Source organism: Hippoglossus hippoglossus, chromosome 14, assembly GCF_009819705.1.
Source record: "Hippoglossus hippoglossus isolate fHipHip1 chromosome 14, fHipHip1.pri, whole genome shotgun sequence".
Lineage (NCBI taxonomy): Eukaryota > Metazoa > Chordata > Actinopteri > Pleuronectiformes > Pleuronectidae > Hippoglossus > Hippoglossus hippoglossus.
This window is the reverse complement of record NC_047164.1, coordinates 16,554,338-16,576,370: the sequence shown is the minus strand read 5'-3', so window position 1 is coordinate 16,576,370 and position 22,033 is coordinate 16,554,338. Positions and strand designations below refer to the sequence as shown.

At 41.8% G+C, this 22,033-nt stretch overlaps 1 protein-coding gene across 3 annotated transcripts in view; it reads right to left on the bottom strand.

Moving 5' to 3' along the window:
- LOC117774480 (seizure protein 6 homolog) overlaps positions 1-22,033 on the bottom strand; it is an 85,977-nt gene that overhangs the window by 5,599 nt on the left and 58,345 nt on the right. For all 3 annotated transcript variants that reach the window (XR_004616089.1, XM_034606944.1, XM_034606945.1), the window contains exons 4-10: positions 20,607-20,799; positions 11,240-11,425; positions 10,012-10,180; positions 9,296-9,462; positions 8,999-9,193; positions 7,687-7,825; positions 750-946 (exon numbers count right to left, since the gene is read on the bottom strand). Coding sequence is in view for 2 of the 3 variants with exons in the window: in XM_034606944.1 (XP_034462835.1) it covers positions 750-946; positions 7,687-7,825; positions 8,999-9,193; positions 9,296-9,462; positions 10,012-10,180; positions 11,240-11,425; positions 20,607-20,799 (1,246 nt within the window). In the remaining variant the exon portion in view is untranslated. The remainder of the gene's footprint in view (positions 1-749; positions 947-7,686; positions 7,826-8,998; positions 9,194-9,295; positions 9,463-10,011; positions 10,181-11,239; positions 11,426-20,606; positions 20,800-22,033) is intronic.

Genomic DNA, 22,033 nt, shown 5'->3' with positions numbered 1-22,033 from the left:
GGCACAGCGAGAGAAGGAGGCAAAGAAAGGAACAAAGATGCTTTATTTTCCTAATTGGTAACCTGCTGAGTTCTAGCTATGACTAACATCTTGTGTTCCATGCTCATTACCATTTTTTGGGGTTTCTTGTGTCTTGCGGAGGAATATTTATCTTTCAAATAATAAAAAAAGAGTATTTCACATAATTCTAATAAAAACTGAAAAGGAAATTACATTTAACAAAGAGAATGCCTCCGCCGAGGCTGATTGGCCTCTTTATCACCGTATTGCATATTGAGATCAGATACATATATGTAAACAGAAATGTTCTGCAAACTGTTCACATGCAGAGGGGAACAAATCTCTGATATAGCTGAAAGGAATATTTGGAACAGTTACTATGAGATTCCCCCTATACAAATAATGATTTAGAATCACAAAATCTGAATAACTATCAAGATTCACACCGAATTTCACCAGTACACTATATATATATATGTATATATTACGCATGATCTCTACTTTATTTCTTTATAATAAAAAAAAGAAAGAAAAAGAAACCTCACAATGTTAAAGGCAGTAGAATTAATTGGTGGATCCACACCAAAATATAATGGGTTCCTTCCTGACCCATACCGCATCTATCCACTAAGTTTCGTGGAAATCTGTTCAGTTTTTGCGTAATCTTGGTCACAAACAAACAAACCAACCAACAGACAGCAGTGACAACATAACCTCCTTAGCGGGGGTAACAATGTGCCGAGTCTTACCAAAGAAGTGGACCACAAAGCCATTGTTGTAGCCGTATATGTTGGTGGCGGGATCTGACTGAAACTGAATGGTGACGTCGGACATAGATGTGTAGAGCTTGAAGTGCGGCCGCGTGCCGCTGTATTGACCGAGGATGTTGGCTGTGAGGTCATCGCCATCGTAGAACGTCAGCAGGTCGTTCTTACCCACGTGGAGACTGGGATAAACACAAAGACAAAAGAGGTCACACGTCGTCCTCATGATATAAATGAAAGTTTTTTCATATACAGAGTGCAGCTACACAGGACGTCCCATGTCTGCGGTTATGGGATGTGTCCGCTGTGTGTTTTTAACAGTTAAGTGACTGCTACACACTTTGGCGGATGAAAGCAAAAGCTGAAGACAGAAAGCCATGTCAGCAGTACTCTGAAAATATTTCAATCTGTTTATATTGGATGGATCTGATGTGAAGTAAACACTAAATAATTCATGATGTATGATTCCGGCCCCCCGAGTGTGGTTCTCATGAATATGTACTGAAGTGTATATGTGCAAATATATGAGCATAATTTCCTTTAGGTCACTAGACTTATACAAAGAAGTGTACTGTACAGTACAGTGCAATGTTTACATACAATTTAACGTAAGTCAGCCATGCCCGTCTGACAGAATGTCTGCAGAAAATGATTAATTTAAGAATGCATTAACCTTTTCCATCTGGTGATTCATATGTCCTTGCCCTCTTTATATAGCATCAGTAAAGCTTGACATTTATTCGCACACAGGGGATGATGAAAAAAAAGTAATAAGCAGCAGAAGTTGTATTTCCCTGCTGATATAATAAGCGGGGGAAACTAGTTGCTCCTCATGTGCCTTAAGGCTGGTGTCAAAATAGCTCCGCAGATTGGCTGGATGATGGTTAATATTCACAAGCTGTGCCGCCGAGGACTTAATGGTAATAATTTGCACTGTGCCATTCTTCAAAACACGTGAAGGGGCAATCCTTTGAATCTAATGCCCCCTGCATAAGCTCTTCACCCGATTGGCACGATGAGGCGACAGATTATGTGCAGTGTTTTCTCAGATGGGCAGCAAACACTCTCCTGCCTTTCTCTAAACTGCAAGTTGCAATACCCGGAAAAAGAAAACTCACTCAGCCTCACCGTGATCACAACCTTCTTTTCAAATCCTCTGTTATTGTCTTTTTTCCCTGCATTCATCTCTCTTTGTCACAAATTTACTTTTACTTTGACAAAGAAAAAAAACCCCACTTTGTTTGGTGTTGACCTTTTTTTTGAAGACAAAGGGCTGCAGAACTGAACTCTCGAACTCAAGAAGTCAAAATATGAACTAAAAATAAATGTGGCATCAGAGGCTTGTTTCTCTTCTCAGATTAAATAACAGAATAGAAATGCCGGGTCACACGTTGACGTCAGAATGAAGGGAGACAGATGTGCACAATTAGAATGCTGACACAGCGTTGGTGCTGTTGTTTTAGTTCTTAGTAAAGAAAGAAAGTCACCGAACACCTGATTGACAGACAGGTGATTAAAATCAATGGGCTCACAGGGCGATCGGCATACACATAGAAATAGACTTCACAGGGACATTCTAAGAGCCGACAAACTGAAAATAGAAAATGATGGCTTAAAATCACTGATTCCAAATATCCTTGCAATGCAGTACATTCAAATTCAGCTATAAGTCTGTAGAAGAATATAAAAATCTCAGTAATGTGTAAACATTTAAGTGAAATACACAAAGACAAAAGATTTGTTATAAATATCCTTCATCCCGGTGTGAAAAATATGAACGTGAATATAAATGCACACTTCACACCACCACAACAATTACCAAGCAACAACATTTGGGAGCATACGAAAGTATATAAATAATAAAAATGCTAATTCTACAACACAGTGCAATGACGCATCCCCATTAAAGTAGCTGCAAGCAACAAAAATACATCTCGTTTGCATAATGTTTTAAAGATGAGGGAGGAAAATAAAAGTAAAGAATCCTTTTTTTTGGTTACTGTGGTCATCTGATTAAAAAAATCGTGATCCCACTAAAAAAAAAAAGAATATTAACTTCTCATGGCAAATTCAACTCTGTAGACATGCTACTCTCTGATTATTCAGTTTCGTGTTCGTCTCTTTCTAAAGTTTGAGAATATGGATGTTGGAAGGCTGATGGATCCCTCTAACAGATCTATTTCTACGTTCACGCTGATGAGCTCGCTGATTCCACTCACCTGTCCACTCACTATATCAGTCAGTTTCAAATGTGGGCTGAGTTTTCTTTCTTTTAAACTTCAAGAGAGCAAGACTTGCCGAAACATTGATGATGCTTAAACATGAAAAGCTCCCAGTCTGCTCCCGTGCTCCCTTTTTCTGGCATCCTCAGATTGACCGGAGCTGAATATTCGCAGACTGCTGCTACTACACACTCTCTGCAGCTTTTGTTGAAACAAACGCAGCCACACGGACACCGCCGACTGTTCGGCTCTGTCTGTGATTGACGGTGTTTTACGGCGATGAAAGGGAACAAATGACCCGAGTCTGTTTACCTCGCCTCAATCTCTTATTCGCCACCTCCCCCACAGAGCCTCCATATAATTTCTGAGCAGAAACGAGCTGCAGTGGAAAATCAAAAGAAACTCACCCGCTGCAGCTCTAATTACCCAGACTACAGGAACAAATCGTGCATATTTATGTTGACTATATCTGAGTATATATGAATGAGATATAAATCTGTACATCCATTCAGATGAGGCGTATTCAAGCTGAGACTTGAGTCCCTCAGGGTGACATTTTAGGGGGGAAAAAAAACATTTGAATGCCACAAATTCTGTGAAATGTGCTGCTGGTAAAACTTTAGCCGATAAATTTAGTTTCACCTGACAAAATAAAATATCGGTTTTCCATTTCCTCACTGCCACAAGAGAAATATGGACCAAGTGCCTGTCGTGGGTAAAAAAAAAGAGTTGAATAATTTACCTGCTGATATTAGATAGATTAAGATCTTTTTATTTATGGATTTCCCTTGTTATTAATGAAGCTTTCACTGTACGTATACACAGTACACCTTATTATATTTGTGCCTGACAAATACATCTGGTTGTATCTGGTGATCCACACACGCTCTGCTGTTTATATGTGAGTTGCCACTTTGACCACCTTGTGGCTGTAATGATTTATTAATGAACGTGATCTGTTATTTTGTATTTTGTGTTCGTTGCTATTTCTTTTGTGTTATGTGCTCTCTCCCTCAAACTTCTGCAACCTCATCACCAAACTCTACTTTTTCTATCCACCCGCGCACTTGTTCTTTTTTTCCTCAGCGAAAAAAAACATAAATCTACGATATCTTTTTCACTCCCGTTCAAGAATTCTGGTCAGATTTCTAGACAAGATGCAAGGTCAAGAGAGTAGCCATGTTGTACCTGCAGGGGAAAATATCCAGATTTATAGTCAACAGCAATAACAAATCCCATGTTTCCCACTTGACACATCGCAACCTCTCTCCTCGGCCTGGGTTCCTAAATAGCCTCTCCAGTCGCACTAACTCATCACGAATGCTGCAGTCGACCTCGGTTTGAACATTTTCCAACTGACCCCGACCAGTTTTTTGCCCCAGCGTCTGAAGTGTATTTAAAACCCTGGTGACGACAGTGAAGGACGCCAAGTGAACAGTGCCTCTCAGTTCCGGACTCGCACAGCAGTCTGCGGTGAGTCACTGCAGGCCGCTCAGTTCCTTCTACATGGCAACCTGGCAATCACCTCGGCCAAATGTCATCCCACCTGGCTCCTTTTTTAAACGGTTTCCCCTGCGGTCGAGAAGGCAATCACTCCCCGTCCTGCGCTTTCGCACTGATGACTAATGATGTCTCCTAATATTCATCTTTCTTTTCTTCTCTATAGAGCGATGCTAATTTCCACAGTCCGTAGGTCAGCAAAGGCAAAGTTCCAGAGGGAGAAAGACCTTTTTCTAAACTTCCCTGCGAACCAAGGGCAGCGGCTCAAACCTGAGGGGATGACAGCTGTGTTTTGTTGGAGCCTCTGGGCGTTTTTTGTCACCATTCGCTGACCTGTCAAGTCGAGTCTGAAAGAAGCCAACAAATGTCCGGCAACTCAAGCAGAATGGAAATTGCTGTTTCGTGTTGAGATTTCAAACGCCTGCATCTTCCCGTACATATATTTAGCATTTGAATTGAGGGGAAAAGACAAAAAAAAGCACATTTAATTTCATATACATCCCACATGTGTGGAATTTGCTGTTGTAATGGCCACAGTCTCCACTAGAGGACTCTGTAAACCCAACATGTCCAATCTGAGACGTCCCTGAGCGTGCTCGGTAAAGTGCCACACACCGCTGGAAAACAAGACTTTCCTCACCGTCTTGACTTCTGGAACATTTGTGGATCTTCCCTGAATGCTAAAATCCACATGTGTACCTGTTTTATTATTATTTCTTTTGTTTTACCTTGCTGCGTTCCACAGGTGGGGATATCAGCTGTAGCTCTTGTCTCGGGCTCTCGCTCGGGCCACGCTCCATGCTAATTAGCAAAGAGCCAGCCCTCCTGTTTGGCCTAAATTAATTAATCAGACTTCATTATGCGCACCGCTCCTCTGTAATTGCCAGCACAGACACAGCGATGAATGATAATATAGAAAACGTTCTCATTAATGTGGGAAAGTGTGTGCCCACCCTTATAATGAGACAGCTCTCATCCACGAGAGCCTTTTCTTTGCCACTTAAACATGCATAGCACACGCGCGCGCAAATAAACACCCGTCCGCCCAAATTACATGTTGACCGAGCGCTATTCTGCAACCTGAGCGGAGCAGACATGAGGGGTGGGGGTCCGCGGGGATCAGACAGGCTGTGGGTTTTTCTGCTGCCACACATGACCAACCTTGAGATGAACCAGAGCCGGCCACAGCGCCATTAATTTACAGCGAGTGGCCTCATGTGGCTCAGATTAAAACAAACTTAAGGCCGTGTGCAATTTAAAAAGAAATCTCTGAATGAAAATCAGTTTACCTCAAATGAAACTTGTTTTCTGCTGCATGGAAAAATCCCCCCTGATCCTTTTTTTCTTCTCCTTTACCCTAGATGCACCGGTTGACTTTGAACATCAGTCATTAATCACTAAGTCTTAAGCTTCGCCGAAAAAACCGAGAGAAAAGCAGGGCCGCGCAAACTCCTGTGTGGCATTCAGACATTGTGCATTATTGGTATCTTCCTTTTGATCTGTGGATCATATTTCAGTGATGGCTCATATCTCAGCGCCTGAAAGCCGAGGAGATAAACAGTTTGGGGGTATTATGTGCATTGTGGTCATGCAGCGGCATACAGAACTGGGCCCGTGAGGAAACATCCACACTTTCTCAAATCTCTCTTGCCCCTACGCCACAGAAATGAGGGGAATCCCTTGAAAAGTTTTGTTATTGAAAACATGGGTTAGTATTTTGTAGAATTAAAAAAATAATAATAAACGCGTGCAGAGGCAAATTGCATATCATTGCTCGCTAAATGTGGGCAGAGCAGGATGTGACACAGCCAAGTTATGTCAACCACACAAACGTTGTTGCTATCGGTTGATGCTGTGACATGGTCGGTCAAAGTTCACCAAAGTTTAACTCGCCCCCTCACTCGCACAGATTGGAAAAGAACGGGAGTCAAATGTTCGCAACTGTGGCCGTGACTTTAGTCAATGTGGTTTGAATGTAATTCAAGAACATTTCTAAAAAAAATGAATGAATTGCCTTGGAATGCAATGATAAAAGATAAATCTAATGCTATTTCAATGTAGTTGTTCAAATTATTGTATGTGTTCAGTGATAATACAGTAAATTGTATCACTTTAGGAGAAAACTTGTTTTGATAAATTTTACACCACATGCAAATTGTAAAATTTCTCAAATACAAAAAAATCTGCTTTTAGCTTAGAAAATGTAATAAATCTACATTTCAACCAAGTGGTAGTGGCTTGAAAAAAATAAATATTGTTGTCTCCTGGAACTCTTCTGTGTGGACTGCAGCAACCTCATTAAATTAAACCTGTCATCACACTTCAGAAACACATACATTCTTACAGCAAAGAATGAGTGACTTATGAATATTGGAAAGCCAACCTTGAGAAAAAAATGTCTGCGTGCATTGACGACCAACAGCTAAGAATAGCCTCGGTTTGAGATTCCTGTGACTCTGTTTTTCTTGAAACCTCGGGCAGTATTCCTGCTGGTTTAATTTTAACCTCCCTCTGCCCTCTTGTGTGCAACAGCTCCAGGCAATAACACAAATCACTTATGCTGGATGCTTTCTGTGCTCCATAGGATGCATGTTCGCAGAAATATTGTGTGAATCACTCACACAAGGGGAGCAAACGGAGATGGAGATTGTTTGATGAAAGCAAATAAATGTTTTTGTTTGCACTCCGGAGCAATAAGTTGGGCGAGAAAGCAGGGATGTGATGCGTGTGTGGTTCAGGGGGGACACTCTCGCGTACATTAAGAGAGACGGGTGAAATGGAGTGTGTGTGTACATGTGTTTCTTTTTGAGTGTGTGTTGAATTACAGTTGGGGGAAGGCTGGATAAGTGGCTCAGAGAAGTTCACTGCCAGAGCATATTCATTTCAAAGCCAACTCTGAGACACACACCAGGGAAGAGGGAGCAGGGAGGCTTACTGGCTAATCTGGTCAGAGAGTGAGCTGGAAGGTACACAGAATTCTTAATGTAGCGAGTGGTGGGAAGAAAAAAAAACTAATTAGCGACTGCAACCGCTTCCCCAATGTGTGTGTAACATGTGACCGAGGGAAGATGGGGGGGGGGAGAAACCAGAGAGTGTGTTTGTGTCAGGAGATGAAGTGTTTAACATCTGGAGGTCAATCTGACCTCCTGTCTGATTTCTCCAAGTGATTTCTAGTCTTACACCTGAGCGCAGTCTCTTACACTTGGATGTCAAGCATGATCCTCTTGTCCTCTTCCACATGGATGCCCCAGATGCAGTCCTGCCCCCTGTCGTAGGCCTCGGGCCAATTGGGAGACAAAACCACGCCGGCAGAGTCGGTGATCTCGCCGCTGCACACAGCTGCAACGCACAAACACATAAGGTTGATGCTGAGAGATACATTTACACTGAGAATCACTAAGAAGACAACTTTTTAGAACACAATCAATAAAACATAAGCAATCTTCGGTCAATATGTTGGGGCTTCTGTAGATATCCAGGTCAGGATGTCATCTTCCATTCGCAATACACTGTTTACAGACCAACTTTCTTTTATTACACAAGTCTAACATTTCGGCTACTCTATTAACAGCTATCTGCATATGAATAAAATAGCCGATTCATTTCAGTCAATGTGTTCCACCTCTTTTGCTCTCCGCACGGACTGTTTACCCGCTGGCAACCAAAGCCTGTGATTGGTCAAATTAGTAATGGAAACCAGAAGGATCAAATCTTGTCCCTCGCCAAAAGATTGTTCACATTCACATGTAGAATCTGTTAATACAGATTGTGTGATTTGTAATGTAACTCGATGAAAGATACTACAAATACCTACAGTTCTGATAATTGAACTACGACATGACTTCATGGGATATAACCACAACCTTGATGCTTAATGAAAAACCTGCAGCTGAAATGCAGTGTGCAAGCTCTTTGACAAGAAAACTGCATGCTACCACAGAACTGCTTGGTGACCATGACCAAAAGGAACAGAAATTAAATTTCCCCTTATCTGGCTTTACTAGAGAGCTTTTCAATTTCACTGTGTGTGGCAAAATGACTATGCTGGCAACAAAGACAGGGACGAAGGTCATTGCGTGTGTGTGTGTTTGTGTGTGTGTGTGTGTGTGTGTGTGTGTGTCAAAGGGCTCAGGGCTCGACCAACGTTTAGTATGATGCTCAGTCTTTTACACGGTGGCAGTTTCCTTCTCAGGCTGTATGCCTTTTAATCTTAAGCTCTTCTAATATCTGCCCTGCTAATACATATATCAAAGTAAATCATTGTAACAGTTTTAAGAGGAAATGTATCATGGATCAGAGGAAAGGGCTTTGGAAGATACAGTTGGCTACCAGTGGTATTTAATATTTGAATAAAGACTTCACTAACCCCTGCACTGATCAAACAGACAATGAAAAGCTCAGGTCCTCAGGCCAGCCATATCTGGCTCGGAGTTCTTTTCCGGAGGAAGCACATTTTTTAAGAAAGATTTAATATTGCCTTATTACTCAAGCAGATGCAATCTGTTGACTCACCCCTGCAGGCCGGCTCTGTTTCATTCCACTGAGGGTTTTGTGCGTCCACACACTCGATCACGACGGAGCCTTGCTCTAGCGTGTAGCCGGGGTCACACGAGAATTCAACCACTGCACCCACGCCGTAAGTGGAGTCGCTGCCGCTGAAGTTGCCGTATTTCACAAAGGGCTCGTAGCACATGCCTATGGCAAAAGCTGTGGAGAAAAGAAATGCGTCAGTGCATTGCAGGAAGAAAAAAAAAAAGGACAAGTTGTGCGCAATATTGTATGTTAGATAAATTTGAATTATTAGCTTGCCTTCATATCTGATGGCTGCACCAGTGGAGGTTACTGTCCCGTCTGTGGTGAACTCTATGAACAGGTAGCGTCCAGTACTGAGCACACCCTCGTTGGGCAAATACTCCACCTCGTAGGAGTCGTACACAGGGGGGGAGTCGATGTTGTTGCCATTCTTAATCAGCAGCCTACACACACACACACACACACACACAGGAACACACAGACGGAAGACAGATGTAAAGAGACATTAAGTGAGGCTTGAAAGGTAAAAGAAACATAAAAGTTCCAAGCTATCTAGGAGCTGCCCACTCTTCCAGTGGTGCCTGTAATAACTTTGTGATAACATTCTTCACCACTTGGTAATGAGGTGAATGGCCATGTGTGAAGATAGCCATGTGGATCAGTGGAGGAAAAAAAAAAAAATCTAATGCAATTGCGGTTTCCTACCTCTCACTACCTTCTGTAGTCCCTTCCCTTCACTCGCTTGATAGGACACTGTTCAAGGATTAGAATGATAAAGGGTCCTTTCAAATCCATCTGTCACTCCCTAAAGATTTAGGTTATTTAAAGCCTCTGAGGGTTTTAATGTTCCATCCCGAGGAGCTGTTATTCAGAAAATGAGTTTAAAGCCGCGGTGCCATCTATTAGCCAAAAAAAGCCCACATTCTCCCTCCCTGTGCCCTCTTACTCTCAATGTGATTTTTTTTTTTTTTAGCTTTATGCATATACACCACCTGTCATCATCCTCTGCCAGAGCCACCTTCTCGAAGTGAATGTGAAGCCGGTGGCCTTCGGGGACCTCCAGGACCCAGTGGCATGTCAGGTTGTTGCTGTAGTTGCCAGGGAAACCGGGGGAGACGATACGACCGTAGGTAGTGTTTTTTATCATCCCCCCACAGGATGCTGTACGGGAAGAAAGAGTGAGGGGGGGGGGGAGAAGACAAAGAGTTGGAGGGTGTGGGACTAGATGAGAAAAAAGTAATGACACCAGCCATGGTTGAGGTTTTGGAGAGAAAAAAAAATCCCTGTCTGAGCATAGATATCATCAATATCCAGTGGACTGTGGCTGGGCTGTACAGTTGGCGGGCTAACCTGGGCCTAAGAGCGTGTGACTGTGTGTGATGGACTTGTAAAGAGAAAAACAGCAGCAGTACCCACTATCAGTTCAGAGCAGCTGCAGGCAGCCACAGAGAAATGCTGGGAAACTGGCAGATGAGCCTCTACCAGCAGGAGAAGGATAGTCTTGCAGCCCAGTTCTAATTAAGGCAGCGGCTCCAATGGCCTTGTTTTGCCCCGACTCCAAATAATAGCTCAACGTGCTGCTAATCACATGCAAACACACTCATTTGGCCCCGAACTGTAAGTAATCAACTCAATAGGAGACGACTCGGTGAGAGCTACGGTAAATCATCATCACCTGTATTGTTGGGGAGAGCCGAAGAGGAAAGGGCTACATCCAATTGTTAACACGCTTCTATTTTGCACATCTATCGACTAGTCAGTGGAATGTCAAGAACGTGTATTGTTAAGGGACCCGAGGAAGTGCAGTGTCAAATTTGGACTTGTGATTGGTTCAGTATTCAGAAACTATGAATAAACAAGTAGTTTTAGAAGTCTGCTCCGTACTCCGTGTTAACTGCTGTAAGGTAAATAAAGAGAAGAAAAAAGAACAATGTCAAACTGAGATTTAATTTTCTAACATTGCATTTTGAGCTTTTACGACGTTGCTGTTCAGCAAAGGAAAAAGGTGCTGCCCATAGATGCCCTGTATGAATGTGTGTGTGAATGTGCGATAGGCAATAAACTGTCCTGCTAAGTGCTTAGAGTGGTTGTCAAGACCAGAAAAGTGCTATATAAATACAGACCATTTACCATTTTAAAGACAGGAACCACATTGGGCTGAGGTCCTTCTAGAAATCCGTGAGCAAACACGAGTCTGGCCATGAATCCAGCTGCTCTTACCTACACACTGGGGCTCCTTCCCACTCCAGTAAGGTGTCGTTGCGTTGCGGCAGGTCAGCATTTTGGGGCCTTGCAGCTTGTAGCCGGTGAAACAGCGGAAGAAGGCCTCTCCTCCGGCGTGGAGGTGTGTCACGGAAACTTCCCCGCCAGCCGGCTCTTTGGGAAATGCACAGCTCAGCACAAAAGCTACGGAGACAGAAGGGAAGACAGAGAATGCAACGGTGATCGTATCTTGCATCTATCGTAGAAATGATCTCGACTGTATGAATATTAGTTTGGGGTATTAAACAGGATGCTTGTTGCAATGTTCTGTCCAGTGTGTATTAGTGATGCCCAACAGTGATTAGACAGAGTTTAAAAACTGAAAGCACGATCATCCTCCAATGCAATTACTTCTCTACATCCAATCTCAGTTAATTATCCTGATGATCCTCATGATGAAACACTTGGAGCCGCTTTGTCTAACTCCATTATTATTATTTTTTTTTATTATATCACAATCTAAATATTCTTTCAGCGTTGCGAAGCCCTTGGGAAATTTTCATTTTAAAAACAACAAACTCAGTTTTGAGATATGTAATTTCCCAAGACTCAGTGTTTCATTCAAAGCAAAAGTCCAATTATGGCCAAAATATACAGGCAGCAACGAGATCTGGCTCCAGAACATAATCCTCCTTGTCCTACATTGTGTGGAACTCTTGTTGTTTTTTGTTGCATTGTTGACCATGTTGTCTGTCCAAACCACTGCTGAGCACCCAATACACAGACACACACACACCCTCATATGCTTTATAACCACCCCTCAACTTTGTTTTTAAACACTCCAGCTCCTAATGAATTGCAGTTTATATTATGCAAATGTGCCGAGACATGTTTGCAGCACAACAGTAATTAACGTCGCCGCGTGGTCCGCTGCAAAACACTCTGACAAATGGAAACGTTGCCGATCAGCCTAACATCATAGTGGGTCGGTAATGTGATAGCTGGAAGAGGAATGGCCTCTGTGGCAGTTGTCAAAAGAGTCGTGATTACAGCCGGGTAAGATCAATGTTCCCGGACTCGCTCTGCATTGTTGTCCTGTCCCTGCTTTAAATCAATGGGCTATGATGGGATGGAGGTTTACGTGGATAATGGAGTGAACTAACCAAGTCTGTAATGGAAGCTATTAAACAAGCTTCTCTTCCTGTCTAATACCCACACTGTTCTACCTCATTAGTGTGGTCGCTTTAATGACCAGTATAAAAGTTTTAAACTTCTGGAGATGTGCGAACAACATAACAAGCAGCATAATTGGGCCCGCTATCCAACCAGTGTGATTGTCCTCCAGCGGAAAAAAAGCACAGACTTTACTCCAACTCTTGCAAAGTTGCATTTCATGTTTCGGCTTAATGGAGCGCACGTATAACACCTAAATAAGAGTTAATAGCAGAAGTAAACAACAAGGAAAAGGGCAGCTGGAGGACCCGTCTGCATTGAAATCACATTTGCAGCCTTAAAAGCAATTATGATAGTAATCTGGCATGGGCCATGTAGGGTAAACACCTTTAATCTACTTATGTAAATATGATTGAGGTTATTCGGTGTTAACTGAATTAAGATGTGGACGACTTTCAGCTGCATATAGTTAAAGGGGTGTTTGAGCCTGCACAGAAAATTGCAATGGTTTCTTCCATTCAGCTCGTCATTGATTGATTCTTATCCGACTTAACAGCATGATGAATCTCATGATAGATGCTCTGTTTGTATGAATCAACGAGGAAGAAACGGTAACATCTTATCAGCATTAAAAGTTAACACTTGCTACGAAATTTAAAGTCGCAACTTAAAAACGGTTTATTCTTGGGTTGTTTGTGGCATAGCTGACCCGAACGCAACACTAGTGAATAGCTAACACATGACAAAGGAGTTGTTGGAAATGCGGAAAGCAAATCTGACACCTGATAGACGAGGCTCGCTGGTGCGCACGTGTGGACACTTGATTATATTCGGGTCCTGAGGTCTATGTGTGCACAGATGCTGAGAAAGTGGAGGTTAAACGCTTCAAAAGAAGATGGGGACACACTGCAGCAGGTTGGATTTGAAGTGCTTTCATTCCAGTCCGCAATTTGGAGATGGAAAAACAACACTTTACCGATGTTTCTCATATTACCTTGAAGCTACATTGGATATTCAAAAATGCCTCTTCTATTAAAATTATATGAACTAGAACTCGAGGGAAAACAGGCCCCAAAATGCATAATGGCCATAAAAGCTTGCAAAACCGGCCCCATCTACTATGTTTTAATCTGCCGACTTGGGTTTTTCTTTTACACAAGCCACTGGTTTCCACCATAACGAAACGGGCCTTTTCTTCCGCAGTAAATCAGTGAGCCACGGGGACAAGGCACGCTGCCCCTGGGTCATCCATTCAATTTATAGTTTATCACTATCTCCAATGAACCTAGTTATTGCCATTATCATAGCAGCATTTACATCCCCATTGAGCATGCACTGGGAGCCGGAGGCAAACAATTGCAGAGCCAATTCCTGAAGTATTAAATTACGCACTCCCTCCATTCCAGTAGATGCCGGGCTGGGCCATAAAGACTGATTGTTTTGCCATTACAAATAATAGATCCACAGCGCAGGCAGGCGGGAAGATTAGCTGCTGCTACAGTAGAGCCACAGGAAGCAGATGTGGAGCTTATGTCTTTAGTTATTGTTTCCTTTTCAGAAGAGGGGGGGAAAGGCAATACTCTTTCACAAGGACACTGGTATGGAGCAGCATTTCACCTCACACTGAGACAACATTTTGAACAAAATGTCCATTATATATAAGATTGCTGCCAAAATACTGTGTATTGTACATCTGAAGAAGTATCAATGTACGCCAGTGAAATGTGTATATTTTCGGAATATTTTTATACCGCGGCCAGTTTATGGGTAAGTGAGTTACCAGGAGACACATTTACATATAGTGTAAAATATTTTTACTTGCCATACTAAGTTACTTGCCTTGTTTTAATACAATATGTCCATGATGAAGGTAATGTTTACTGTCAAACTTTACTGTCAGACATGAAGGCTGCAGTGTCTCCAAATTTGTGGAAAAGCAGCTTTTGGGATATAAATGAGTTTTCTTGTTTTCTTTTCAGAAATGTTATTTATTTTCAATTTAATTAAATCGTCAAAAGTTGAAATCTCATTTAGCTCAGTATTTCTGTCCTTAATTCAGAAACATGTGGCATAAATTAGCTTCAGCTTCAAACAAGACACTTCTTGTAAACAGGACTAAACATTGTAATAACAGATATCACTGTGAACCAGTTGATTATATATTGATACAATTGTTTTTTTTTTATTACATGTTTTCTGAAATGTTTAAATATGTGCTAACACTTCCAGCTAAGCTATAATGACATTTAACAATCCAGATTCAACATTTTATTTCCTTTTGTTGACAATAAGTCCATAAACTCCATAAATACTTGTGTCCAAACTTCATGTTTTAATGTATTTTATTTCCAAGTCATTTAGGTCAGGTGGAGCAGGTTTCCTTCACTTCTCTATATTTGCAAAATATGTATTATTATTCTGCATAGCCAGAGTACAGAGAGGCATATAGGCTGCTGTGGCTCAGGCGGTAGAGCGGGTCATCCACTAACCAGGCTGATAGTTTGATCCCACTCTCCCCCATTCCGTGTGCCGATGTGTCCTTGGGCAAGATACTGAACCCCCGAATTGCAGTGTGTGATGTAATGTGACGGAGAAAGTGCTGCACATAGATGCACTCTGCATGAATGTGTGTGAATGGGTGAATGGCAGAAATCAACTGTGAAACGACTTTGAGTGGTCATCAAGAGAATCGCTGTATAAATACAGACCATTTACATATGGAAGAAAAAGTAAGGAAGCAAATGAACGAAAAAAGAGAATAAACAAATAAACCCCACTTCAGAAAATGAACAAACACATGACAAGAATTGCCACACTCATTTAAATTAGCCATATGGTAGAAAGCCTTAGACAACAAAAAAACAGGATAACAAACTGGACACACAGCTTGGTGCATGACAGTTTCTTTTTTAGTTAGAAAGATTTTTTTAATGCGGTATGAAGCTTGTCTTAACCATTATGTAATCCCGTCCTTTGAACATCGGCTTAAAGTATTTTTTTTTCCACTTTATTTTTGTCATTTCACAGAACTTGTTCAGGGGAGTTCACGAACACATCCTGTCTTACTTCCCTCCTTTTCTTTCCCTCTCTTGCTTATCGGTGCATCAGCAATATATTTTTTTTTACTGCATTTTATTGTTTTTGTTTATATTGCTTCCTGCTGTTTCTCACCTATCTGAAATTACAACCTCCCTTGTCCTTGTTTAAAATATGGAACCACAAATCTGTACTTGGGCTTCGATAATGAATAATGGCTTCTCTCAGCCGTCTGTCCAAAAGTCGCTGAAGACCAACTTTTGGGAATCATTTTAAGAGGGCGCACATTTTCTAGAAGAACACTTCTCTTCATGCGACTGCTGCCTTCGCTCACACATCGCTGCCTTAAATGAGCCATGCTCAGCTGCATGCAGGCTTTTCATTTGCTCGAGTGCTTCCAAATGAGAATGCTGCTCTTCAGCCAATAATGGGGCACACTAAATTAGGTGATGAAGCCAATAATAGCACCGAACATATTTTTTACAAACAAAATAAAATGCATTTCACTTTAATTACTGTTGCAATATTGTTTTTCAAGTCTTGGCTGAATAACTTCCAGAAGAGAGTTGGAATTGGATTAACGACGAGTGCAGGAGGTAAATGGGAAATGAAACATAAATAGGAGTAGGGCTGATTGTTGATTGTATGTAATGGCAGTCTAAGGACAGAATATTATCCTCCACATGTTGCATTGAGACGTGTTTTCATGCAGTGATGACAACTTTACTGTCCCGCTGTCCGAGCGTCTCATCCTCGCTGTGCACCAAAGCGTTTCCTCTAACCGAGAGATCGATAGAGTTGTCTCACGGAAAGCGATCCACTTGTAGAAAGCCAGACCAACGCTCTGCCATTGCTCATTGGTATTTATATGGTTGGGTTGAAAACTAAATTTCAATGGTCATTTACTCGATAAAGTCTATTAAGGAGATATAACTCAGGACTAGAGGCGGCATATTATCAACGCTGTTGAGAAATTGTGGCAAATAGTGGATCAATGCCCGTGGCAGTGGCTCTCTCACCACCCCACTTGTCAGCCCAGCTTATTAGTTCCAGTTAATAAGTAATTTCTGTAAAAGCACCACTCCCTTTGGTCATTCTCTACTTATATCACAAAACCCTGAAATGTCAATTCAAGCTAATATGATGATGATGATTTCATGGTTAAATTTTCTTCATTAAATGATATTTTAAAATGAAGCAGTTCCTATTTTTGAGCGAAATGGGTCTTGGGTTGTCCACAATTGCATGTGCAGTGTTACATTTAATCATCAGTACCTGCAATGTTCAAAATTGGGTTTATTCCGGTGCTGTAATAAACCAAATTTTATGCTTTCAGAAGAATGGTAGAGATTTAATTTTGCTCAATTGGTCGTAAACCCTCAGGAAAAAGTGTCCTCTCTACAACCCTGCATGCATTGGGCCACAATAATTCAATTTTAGGAGTTTAAATTGCAGCCTTGTTACAAATAAAACAACAAGTTCATCGATCTTACCACTTCAGGTTGCAATGTAATGACATACAGCCAAGAATAGTTGTGTCAGTAATAAAAGTTTATTTGCAGGGTGACTGAATTTGTCCTGAAGAGAAAATAACTAACAATAAATGCACTTTTTTAAAAATTCAATTGTAAATCCCCCTCTTTCATGTGTGGAAATAGATGAGAAGGTAAATCAATATAATCATCTGTATTTATGTTTTGGCTTTAGAGTCAAGTCAATCACAAAACGATTGTATAATATGTTTAAAGAAACCAATACTGCAGTGTTCATACACAGTATTCAGTAAGTCAGGATGCACTAATTTGTGTTATCTGTTTTTACATGGACGATCAATTGTAAATACACACAGAGCTGCTCGTGCTGTCCGTGGACATAATTGCTAAATGTACGATGGAAAACGCAAAACTCTCCATCACAGATGAAGATCTGTGTGGACTGAGTGAAGATAATAAAGATGTAAGAGAGACGCGGTTCACCCCTCCAGCCCCACATGTCCCCCCCCCCCCCACTCTTTACATATAAACAATAAAATGCATCATGTTGAAAGTGTCAGGCTCACAGCTGATGTTATGGAGGCATCAATCAGTCTGCCATCGCAGTCGGAGCCAACGCTACAGCAGATATTAATTACCCTGAGCTGAGATCCATCCCTCCACTGTTCTGTGTCCTTCGCCACACTTGTCCAATCACATTTCTCACAGCCCATTATACAGGACAAGGTGATACGCGAACCCTGCTTACCAAGTAGGAGAACACAAATTGAAATATCTCCTGCGCCCCCGATACGTCCATTCTTCAAGAAATCGGCTCAGTGCAGTTTTTCTCATTAGTGCGACTAAATTTGCAGCATTGACATAAACCAAATAGGCTGTTGGACGACAAAACGTGCACGTTCTACTGGTGACAACAATACCACACAGATGCATGTCGAGGTTGAATTGTTTTATAAGGGGATTCATGGAGTCGTAACTGTTGATGCTCAGGATTATCTACTGTAGCATCGAATACAACAGGAGTGAGCAGAAGATCCTACGAATGTTCTGTGTTGGAATACTTTGAACCAAAGTATAAAGAATGATTTTAGACAGTGAGCAACACAGGGACAAGTCTGCTGCCTGAGGCCTGACCCCCTGACACTCCTGAAAGGGATCCATTCATCCATGGCCGAATAATTTTAATGACTATGTTTTGAGCTTTTCTCAAATTCCAGCCTGCACCGTCACCATAGTCTGTCTGCACTGCCCCTTGGTTGATGGGTATGTCTACACTTTTATTTCTGCCCTGACTGCATCTTATTCTGGTTCTATGTCCGGTATATGATATGGGACATGAGAAACCTGGTAAAACCTATTGTTTAATGATTATATTATTATTCTAGTTTCTGCTTAATGACCACAGATGGTGGTATTTTCTTTACAACATGCCCAGGGTGTATCCTGCCTCTTGCCCAATGGCAGCAGGGAATGGCTCCAGCTTCCCCTGTGACCCTCAAGGGATAAGATGGATGGATATTTCCTTTAGAAGATTAACATGACCACATAATATCCTGGTTATGATCCTAGTTTTCATAACGTTAAAGATTTAATATCGGCATAGGAAATCTAGTAAAGACCTGGTTATTCATTGTCCTTCATGAAGCAGTGTGAGAATACAAGTTAAGTCAGAAAATAAGCAGCAGCCAGCTGTATGGATTAAAGCAACGGCTCCCAATATTGTGTAACTGCACAGTGTGCCCACCTTGTGTGCTTGCAGAGTACTGAATGTGGCACAGATGGAAAAAGTATCCATCTACAAATAAATGATCCTTTTTTGAATAAATGATGCAGAATAATATTTGCTAAATGCAAAGAGGAGCGAAGGAGAGCGAAGGAGAAAAGTGCACCTGACAGCGTAATACGTTTCAACAATTTGTCCCCATCTCTGCATCACCCTGTGTGATCTGTGCTGACCTCTCGCTGTCATCATTCAGCCTGACCACACACACACACACACACACACGCGCATCCCACAGCGATGGGCTGATTTATCTCACGTCAGCAGCACTGTTTTGATGGTGGCTTTCATTTTCGAGCCGATGATGAAAGTGCCATGGTGACGTGGTGGGATGAATGTTTTGTCCACCAGCTTCCACCATCAACCAGAATCGATGGGGCATGTAATTGGTGGCCATTTTGTGTGATTGCTAAGATAAACAGACATTGTTGCGGACACGGCAGATCAATGTCACGCACGAAACAAGCGAGAGCGTTGGGGGGGGAATTATTTATGGGACATCATGTTCGCCGACATCAGACAGTAAGTATTTTCTACTGACAGGGTTTGTTGCTGCCTCCCACTATGAATAAAATGTGATCAGATTTAATAACATTTTGATCTGAGAAAGTTGGACCCCGTGTTCATAAAACTAGCTTTAATTGGGGGCTAATTTATGTGCAGAGATTGTTGGGGTGGATGCTGGGTGTATAAAAGGCACAACTGGGACTTCCAGAGGCCTGTTGAGTCAACAAAAGATAGAACAAAGATAACAGATAGTGGTTTTCGTTGGATTTACTTACTTTCCAGTCGGCCTGATTCTGTCTTATGACTCTGCTATCTCTCTTTTTCATCTCGTTAACTTGTTTTCCTTGTATTTCTTTTTTAGCATCTTTCAATTGCAGTTTTTACTTAATTGTAATGTTTTTCCTCCGCCATGTTTGTAAAGCACATTCATCCTCTGCTTCTTTTTAATGTGCTATATAAATAAATCTGACTTGACTTAAACAGGTTTGTGTGTATACCTGTACATTTATTGTACCTGACCACAATATTTCAAATAGTCACTAGAAGTCAATATTTTATCGTCACAAAAAAATCTAAAATTCCTCTACTCCATGTTCACAATACAATGTATTTAATTCTGTGAGTATTTCACAAATTGCTGTGACGCTGGGTTGTGAATTTAGGCACGTAAAATTGTGTTTAAAAAAAAACTGTTCCACTTAACTGCTGAGATTGAGTTGGAAAGGGCAGGTGAGTCTCATCTGAGACTATTGACAGTTTAAGAGATGCTCTTTCGGGAAAACTTTACTTTGGAGTAAAATAAAGCAAAAACCATAAGCAAACAGCAAATCTTTCTTCAGCTAGATTTACATAGATGTTTTTAAATAGACGTTGCGGGAAAAAATGAGATGAAAAAAACGATTCAGTACACAACATGTGGCAAATGATCACATCACAAGGTAACTAGCTGTGCAGCAGTTTATTCATAGTACTCTAACTATGCAGGGTTTTGTGACTGAGCACTGCATAAGAATGAGACCGTTATCCCCACTTTAAGTAAAGTGCTCACTGCATACAGTAAACGTGTACTCTTATGCTCAGTCAGTTCTTTGTATCTCCTCCTCCTTATCTTGCTGGGCTTTAGCTGCAACACGATAAGCAGTGAGGCAGGAGAATCCCTGCTTGCTAGCGTTTTAGTAAAGATTGTCTCACACTCAACCCCAATGATAGAACCTCGGTTGTTGGCACGAGCACATTCAATGAAATAGTGATGAGAGCTGTCGGCGTAAAGACATTGCTTGACATCAAAGTCGCCGGCAATGAGACTTTGATATTTAAGAGTGAGCGAGAAGCCGAGGAACTGTTGGACTGACAACAGTTGGAGTAATCTGACAGCACAGTTGTGGCACTGGCTCACCTTGGTAATGCAGCAGCAGAAATCCGGAGTTGTGTTGTTGTTCGCTACGGAATCGGATGGAGATCTGGTTGCTCCAGCTGCGCAGGACGAGACCCCTCATCAAGACCGTCTCGTTGGCGAGGATGAAGGGTTCTCGGCCGCCGGTGTCTTCCACTGTCACCTGCTCACCCTCCAGCACACTCACATTTAGCACCTGTAATGAAAAGAGCACACGCCATATGATTACAGGTTGTTTATGATGACAACGTTAGCCTTTACCGAAGGGTCTTGTAGAGTACACATGTGTAACAGTCATTGCACTGTATTGTTTTTTTTACTGTAAGAATGTCAACACTGAAAAGGCCAGTAGGTAAAATTCATTGACTTTTGATAAATAAATAATCACATTGCTCTCGACTGTTGGTGTTTCATTACACATCAGATTTAATCTTTAGGTTGAGTCGGATATTGTTTCCCTTTATTGATGCCATTTTTTACTTTCCAGAGGCATGATTTTTTTATTCAAACCTCAATTAATTCCATAAATTGCATCTTCTTTAATGTGACAAGTCAGGGTCATTGAAATTTGCCTCCGAATGACTTCCTATTTGCCGCCATTTATTTGCGTTGTCGTTGACGTGCAAAAGCCTTACCACATGCAAATGTTCCAACTAAGATCAACATTCAAATAACTAAAACCAAATTGCCCAGATTCCATCTTTGAGAATACAAAATACAACAGGCCTCACAAATCTTGCACACTCGAATCCAAAATGGATCCCACTCCTGTCTTGAAAGACGAGCGCGCCATCAAAGCTAATTCAACCACATCTGCCTCAGCCAGCAGTGTAATTCATGTCGTGTTCAGAAACCTGATGCTGTCATAGACAGTGGGCTTAGGTCTCAGGTAAGCCATGAAGCAGAAAAAGGCCTGTCCTTCATAGGCTGACGTCTCTGAGGTAATATGTGCGCGGGGGTGTTAGTGCGACGGCCTGGAAAAGCTGAAACAGTGGACAGGGCCGACACATTGCACACAACAGTGGCAGCAAAATGAATTTGGTCACGTTGACGAGCTGTCACTCCGTCGAAGGGGAGCTGACAATGAACACAGCGGGGCTAATGGACACTCGGAGTCTGAGCTTAGAGGTGACTTCTTCCAGAATGATCCATGAGGTCGGCCACTTCAATCGATTTAGATTTTTGCCACAACCCAGGATGAGACACGACGCCACTCCGTCGGATTTCAGACAAACTCGGAGCGCAGTTAAACAGCAGCGGAAATAATCAAACAGCAGATATTCCTATGCTGTGTGTGAGTGACAGAATCATTTCTGTTTGTTTTTAATACATGAAAGCCAGTTTAGGTATTGCCGTTGTGGTAGGAGCCTCATTCAGCTGTGTCACAGTGAGTAATAAAGGGATGTCATATGATTTTAGAATCCCTGTTT